Here is a 7,914-nt window from a genome sequence, read left to right as displayed (position 1 = left end):
GGGGGGGGGGGTGCCAAATTCCACACTGAGTCCCACTCCAAGCATAGCTAACCCCCAAGAGTGTGCAACTTGACTACTGGGGCGCTCTCACGAGACAGGGCGCTCTGGCGGTACTTCACGGTAGTAGTAGTACTACTACTGCTACAAAGACCCGGTAACCAACAACTTTACAACTTGGAAGGCTCAGGTTAGGAAAAGTACAAACAATCAGGGGAAGGAAAGCGCAGCGAAGATGAGCACGACTATGTCCCCCGGCAACAAAGAATGCCAAGGATCATGACAAGACTAGTTAGGGGTCGTCGTAAAAGAATTGTCGTCCCTGAAATGAACATCATTCAGGGAGGGGTGCGAACCAAAATTGCAAGTCGACCAACACTATACATATATATGTATGTGTACGTGCATGCAATTTTCTTTGTCCAGTATAGCAAGCTGCATTCATTTCAAAGGGAGGAGAGGGGCCTGAGTACAAAATGAACGATCCTTTCAGGGAGGACAAAAAACCTTTTGCGACGACCCCTTAGACAATTGGACATACCAGTCTTACTACAAAGCAACAGAGACCCCAAATTGGGAGGCTCAATTTCTGTAATAAAAAAAGAAAGGGGAAGCTCCACTGTGATCTAAATTTATGAATTATAGTCAACTCCACGTATAGCCAACTCGCACATAGTGAATTTCATGATTATAACAAACCATTCAATTTGTCAATGTCCCTGTTTGACTAAGAAAGTGGTGGACACCACGCAACTGCATTATAAAAAAGGGGGTTTGTCAACTGACAACCGCTCTATTCAGTTGCTATTCACACTTGGCGCATGCGGTGGATGAAAACTTCTTTATACGTGATGTCGAAAACGTTATGACGTTTTGGGCCAGTCACCCATCGTCAGAACCTCTGTTTGAACTCAGGAAAATTGACCCTTTGTACTGAGCAGAGTTTGTTTATAGCGAACCATATGTTGTAATGCCACACTAATACACGTACTGTCACAGATTTAAATACCAATCATGATTATGTTGCTAGAAGGTGTAAGTGCAGTGCATTCATGTTATGAAGAACTTCAGCTTCGAATTAAGTTTCCTGTGCAATGGTGTTCTTTATTTGTACATGTTAATTTGAAGCAGGAATGTGTTTTTAATGTGTTTTTTAATGTGTTTTTAAACCCCTACTCTCCAGAAAGCACAATACTGCATGAGTTCTGGCCCACACGTATGTTGGCCAATGGTATTTATGGAATATTTTTATGAAGCATGCCTACCCTTCTTACCTATTGGTGGACGCTGTTCTTGCGTGACAGTAACATTGAACGAGTGGAGCACTGTTTGCTCCACGTGAGAGTAAGTGGTATGCTGATTGAGATAGTTCACTGTTAAGTGATAGGTGCCAGATGTACGGCTTTCCTCCGGGTAAAGGAAACACACATAGGCCACATCTTGCTGCGATGTAGCATTCCTGAACAGATACAGCTTAACCGACTGGTCACCATTGGAAATGAGAGCTTGGTTTTTAAATAGACGTATCACTCTATCCTTGACGGGAACCTGTTTACCCCGGGATACTGTAACTGTAAATCTCGCACACTCGAGGAGTCTCTCAGAATAAAGTTTGACAGAACTGTATCCTTTTATGGTTGCAGTCACATCAAGACCTTTGATGGTAGAGGTCTTCCAAGCATTGATAGTGGCAACCGCTTCTGCAGAATACAGGTTACGCAGCAACAATCACATAAATTGATAAAATTGCAAACAACAGTACCAGATGCATCATTATTATCACGAATGTTTTACTGGATAACGAACAGAAAGATGATGAACCATAGATATTATGAACAATAGAAGGACTAAACCAGGGAAAGGGATGCATATAACTGAGCAAGGACAAAAGAGAACTTCGAACTAGTTTTAGCATAACGCTCCTTGGGAAGTGTTCGTTACACTAATGGATGCAATGGCAAATTACTACTATTGAAGGAAAGTATAGAGCGATTTGTACACTACCAACATGCCCTAGCAGAATTACAGCATGGCAGTTTTGGACATATTTCTCGTTAATGTTATCTCCCCCATTTCATTTTTGTTGCACTGAGCCTTCCCTTGTCTGTTGCATATGTGCTAACGCCACAACGTCGCCGTGTTCATAATATGTGAGGAGAGCACTGGTGGCTATGAAAGCACTGTTCAAACTCAAAGCTACCGTATTTCCCCGTTTGTTAGTCGCACCCCCATTTCCGGATCCATGTCACATCGTTTCAATATAAGTATTCACTTCAGTATTAAATCATGCACTATTGTAAGTCACCCCCCCCCCCTTTGTTGGCCCTGATGTTAGGTGTACAAAGGTGCCACTTATATTCGGGGAAATACAGTACAACATGTCACTATATGCACAGTGCCGACGACAGCTTGTACTCGGTATGAAGTGTGTGCTACGCCAGCAAGAAGGGAATAGCGGTTTACGATCGGCTGAAAATGGCCCCTCCGTATTAGCATGGGAAATATGCGCACAGCACGCATTAAATCATAACAAATGTCTACTTCTAGAAAAGAAAAGGACCAAGGAACTACAATAATCCAACTGATCTTCGCATTTTTGAGCCACACAAGTTGTGTGGAATGTTGCTTTGCATCCTAGAATCGTGATTTGATCATATTGTCCACCAATGGTCTTTCCAGTATCGTCATCGACATGCATGTACATCTGCCGACGTCCTTCACAGCTGAGACTTTCAGCTCGTGCTTTTCTTGGTTGCGCTCACCCTTCCCTCCTATGTTATCATATAACTTAGAACTTTCCAAGTCGGAAGGCTGTTGGAGTGCGCATCCAAGATGTGCTAGCCAGTTAGTTGTAGAACGCCAGTACCGTCGGTAAGTGTCATGCAATATTGCACGAGCTGATTGTTTAGTAACTGGTGGTGTTAGTCGACATTCGGCCAAGTAAAAAAACTGATTGTTTATCGTCAGCGCCCGCCCTATAATTTTCGCCCTCTTGCAGGTAACATACCATGCTAAAAGATGTTTCATTAATGTTATTAGCTCGTGCAATATTGAATCGTGGCAGCTGTGGTTTCTACGACTGTAGGAAAGAACCCTTCGCCTCTAGCCCGCAGTCTAGCATCCCCAGCTCCGGGACAGTCTCGTCATCGTCGTCGTCATGCGTCGTCGTCGTCAGTCTGAGAAGTTTGGTTGTTAGTGAAGTCATGCCAGGCAAAGTGAAAAAAAAGTGAAAGAGATTATCATCTGCCTGCTTTTCTTTGTTGTTCTACGTTGGTTGTTTCACTTTTCCTTATTTGCATCCTCAAAATATCTTGCAAGATGTTATTCGTGGCTAACGACTCATTTGCATCACATAGATTTACCTCACTCTGTGCAGAATGGCGTCAAAAAGAATAATTATGTGAAGGAAAAGGCATGTCTAGGGGTTGCCAACACCTACCACACAGCAATATATGCAAAAATAAAAAATATAATACCTCCCAACCGCCCCGATTTCTCGGGAAAATCTGACGATAAATAATCAATATATTTTACCTGGCCTAGGCCAAGTAAAAATAATTGACTGTTGATCGTCAGCGCGCGCCCCGATTGTTCGGTCCGTCCCGGGATTTATTTTATTTTTATTTTCGTGATCAACCGTAGAAAACTCGTGTGTTTAGCGAAATCTGAACTTTTTTTAGCAGTACGAGAGTATGCGAGCTCTCGTGTACAACTTCAACGTGCTTTTACCGTAGCAACATCACGCAGTGCAGTGTGATTCCAGTGTACTTGTGTGAAATCTGGCAACTACAATACAAGGCACTGTAGTCTGTACAGTGTACCACCTGATATCTACGCCTGCATTCATGGAAACTGCGCAGCCACCGCGTATCACAGAATCATCTGCACATGTTCAAAGTGTGCCCAGTAGGGCTTGGCGGATAATGCCGGCAGAATTTTCGGCAGAAAACGCCTGTTTGGGGGGTCGAGCATATTTCGGCAGAACGGGGGCTGAAAAAGCATTCTCTGCCATGTCAAATGACAGTTACCACGGAATTGGCGTGCGACGTTCTGCTTTTGCAGCAGATTTGCCGCGTTCTTCGACACGCAGTCCATCCATCCACCAAATGTGGCCGGAACTGTTACTTTGCGGAAGGTAGCAGCCTTGAATGGCAGGCCAGTGGCAGAAGTCTACGAGTCGTAGATCTACATAATATGGCCCAGTTGCAGCGATTTCGACCTTCGGTGAAAAAGCCCGCTGTGTGAAAAGATTCAAATCAAATCATCTTTTGCTGCGCAAGCCGGGCCGCGGACGGGTATTCCGTGGATCACGACACCAGTGAAGTCAGACTTGAAAATGTTCCAAAAACAAGCATTTTGCAACGAAGGTCGAAAATCGCTGCAACTGGGCCATATTATGTAGTGTGGCTAGCCTTCATCTGAAGTGCGCCTGAACCCAATTATGTGTGCCAGGTGTATTTTTACATAACTGGATTTCAGCAGAAATTTCAGCAGAAAATGCACTTTCATGAGCAGAATATTGAGCAGACCGAAAAGCAGAATGAGGGATTTCGGCGAGCATTATCCGCCTAGCCCTAGTGCCCAGGCAGACTGGTAGCAGTCACAACCAACAATGGTAGTACACCCATATTCCCATAGATGTAATACATGCTAAGATTTCAAAATGTCCGGTCGATGTAGATATAAAAAAAGTTATAAAATAAAAATACAACCCTCCCGTCTGCCCCGATTTTTCGGAAAATTCTGATGATCAACAATCTTTGTTCATTTTTACTTGGCCTTACAAAGAGTACATAACCCCCAAGAGTGTGCCTGGACAACCTCTATGCTGTGCTGCAACGGCAGAACTTCACATCAAGTGACATGGTTCAAACGGTTACGCTGGCAAACAGTGCAAAGTGACCACAAGAGAGTTGAGCCCCGAGCTGGTTTGCATACAACCCTGTATCAATCATGCACAGAGTGCAAAAAATGTGTACGGGTTCATCACGTGATGTGAAGTTCTGCAGTCGCAGACCCCATAGCTGGATTTGCACACTCTTCGGGGTTATATACTCTTTGGTATGACGTAGTGTCCCCTGTGTAAGTAGATACTGCTTAAGTACCGGTATTACTGATAACATGCACACATACACACACACACACACACACACACACACACCTACACACGCACGCACACACACGTGCACACACACACACACACGCACATGCACACGCACATGCACACGCGCACACACACACACACACACACACACACACACACACACACACACACACACAAGGCTAAATACCATACCTGGTCTTGTGATCTTTCTTATTTTGTACCAGAACACCGGGATGTCACCAAATGGCCGCCTCAGGATGAAAACATTGGTAGTTCCCAAGTCCATGGACTCAAAAGTGTCAGCAGAGTATGGTCCGTATACACCACGACCATAATCCACTAGCTGTGCACACCAACTCTGTGATGCTGTGCCGTCTAAGTTCATCAACATCTGCAATGGCTTTTGAGTTATTTGCAGCTGCTTAAGTCCATAGGTGCATTCTGGTAGGTCACTGACACAATCTGGATTGTGGGGTGAATTTGGTGACACTGTCTCGTAAGCGAACAGTTCAGGAAGATAAGTATGGCGTAGCGCAAACAGTCGATATACACCATGGGTTGACACTGGATGAACAACAAGCAACAGAATCTGATATTGTGCATGATTAAATCAACATGAATTCCTTGTGCCATACTCTCAATTCTGCTTGGATTGTGCTGCACATTGCGTATCACACGGTTGCGAAACACATTTCAGATGCTTGTACCGAAAAGCACTGTGGATCAAGGATACTACAGTGCTGACAACTGAAATCCGACCACTGAGCGGTGCGCTCACGTCGCAAAGACCCAACACGGGATTGTAAGTAACACTACGAAATAGAGACCGCTAGAATGTGAACGCACCGCTCAGGGGTCGGATTTCAGTTGCCAGCACTGCAGTACTCAACACGGGAAGCCTACAATGTAGGAGCAATAGAGAAAGGTCGACAGTGCTCGGACAGACATGTATCATCAGTGAACACTTAGGCTGCATTTACACGAGGCGCTTCAATCCGAATTGGAGCTCGACCCGGGTCGAGTTTCAACCCGCCATGAACACAGATTGACTGGCGCTTTTACATGATGCCGGACTCGGGTTGAAATTTCAATGTTCCCCAAGGAGAGGTTTGAAATGAAGAAATCATATTACGGTACTTCAGTGCATATCTCGCGCCAATTTAGTGCACACGCAAATGTTTCACGAAAGCAATCACGTAACCATACAGGACCCTAGAAGTGCACTTTTGTCAGCATAATTATCAGTAATTGACGGTCAGACCCGGGTTAACACTCTTCATGTAAACACCCACCTATTTTTCCGCCATACAGACTTTCAACCCGGGTTTACAATTCGCATGTAAATACAGCCTAGTGTTATATACATTGTACGTATACACATGGACGACCTTCTTGTCCTTATCCGCTAAAGTACTATTGCTTACCAGGCTGTTTGTCTTGGCGCCATGACTGGATATCAGCGTATGACGACAACGCTGGGTCACACGCCTGTGATGGAGCGAAGTCACCTTGCACGAATCCTAGCACTACCAGCAGCAGCAATCCTGTGACAAGTTGAAACAGTGCAGCGTTCTTCGCACCCTGGCGTACACGTGGACATCTTGGTCCTAGCTCCATTTCCAAAGATACTTGATCTCTTCCGTCTCGACAGTCGCCGAAAGGATGCTGTTGTCAACTGAGAATAGCTCTATTGTTCAGATGAGCAGTCCCCATTTATACCACCATGACTTGGGAGTTGGGACGGGCAGCAGCGGGGCATTGGGTGACGTCATGACTTGGGGGTCATGTACTATACTGTATATAGTACAGTGCTTGCATGTTTGTACTGAATTTCGCCTTCGGGAAATTCTTCGCAACAGGGAGTAGTACAATACCGTATTGTACATGATTGCACTACTCCCTGCTTCGCAACATACGGCGGTGTTTACATGAGGCGTTTCAACCCAGGTTGAGTTCGACCCGGGTCAGATTTCAACCCGACATGTGCATAAAAAGGAATTGCGCGTTTACATCACGCATTGCGCTTGACCTGGGTTGAAATTTCGCCCCGGGTTGATTTCAACCCTCCCCCCAATTCCCCAAGGGGAGTGTTGAAATCAGCCCGGGTCAAGAAAGTCGTACAAACGTACTTCTGTGCGTATATCGCGCCAGTTGTGAACGGCACTGCAGATGCAAATATCGCGCGAACGGATTCACGGGACCATACAGGACTGTAGAAGTGGACTTTTGGCGGCATATCAGTATTTGACCCGGGTCAACTGTCTTCATGTAAACGCTCGCCTCTTTTGTCTATCGTACAGACTTTCAACCCGGGCTGAACTCGACCCGGGTTGAAATTTCTCATGTAAGGGTTGGTTCACATATCGCCGGTACGCGCCGGGAGTCACCGGCGGTGGGCTTCTTGCAACCTCTCCCGGCGCATTGCGATTGTGTGAACCGGTGCAGTCGCAACAAAATCATACGGTAAAATATCGCAAGGGACCGCCGGCAAAGTTGTACAGTGCCCAACTCTTGCGATCTGCCCCGGCGCCGATCCCGTACGATCTTGACCAAAAGTGGTTTGTGAACCGTTCGCGCCGGTGATCGCCGGCTGCCGGGAGCCAGACTTTGTCAAAATATCAAACCAATACTTGTCCTAAATTTTCCTAAATTGAAGCTAGAGAGGAGGTCCGTTCGCCATTCTTGTAGTCGCTTCAAGGCGGCAAATAAGTCAGGATACCAGCCCGTCCTTCTCGGATGATCTGCTTGACCATTGTGCAACTTATGAGACAAATACAATTAAAACAAATATAAAATTATAATGGATACATTGG

General features: G+C 45.5%; 1 protein-coding gene across 1 annotated transcript; it reads right to left on the bottom strand.

Annotated features, from left to right (window-relative positions):
* Window positions 1–1,245: 1,245 nt before the first annotated feature.
* On the bottom strand, window positions 1,246–6,878 carry LOC135810553 (uncharacterized). Its single transcript, XM_065324045.1, has 3 exons — window positions 6,526–6,878; window positions 5,294–5,665; window positions 1,246–1,697 (listed from the first exon to the last, which is right to left on the bottom strand). The coding sequence occupies exons 1-3, from the start codon at window positions 6,716–6,718 to the stop codon at window positions 1,246–1,248; spliced, it is 1,017 nt and encodes a 338-aa protein (XP_065180117.1). The 5' UTR covers window positions 6,719–6,878.
* Window positions 6,879–7,914: the final 1,036 nt, after the last annotated feature.

Source organism: Sycon ciliatum, chromosome 2 (assembly GCF_964019385.1).
Source record: "Sycon ciliatum chromosome 2, ocSycCili1.1, whole genome shotgun sequence".
Classification (NCBI taxonomy): Eukaryota; Metazoa; Porifera; class Calcarea; order Leucosolenida; family Sycettidae; genus Sycon; species Sycon ciliatum.
The sequence above is the reverse complement of the archived record's forward strand: the minus strand, read 5'-3'. Positions and strand labels throughout refer to the sequence as shown.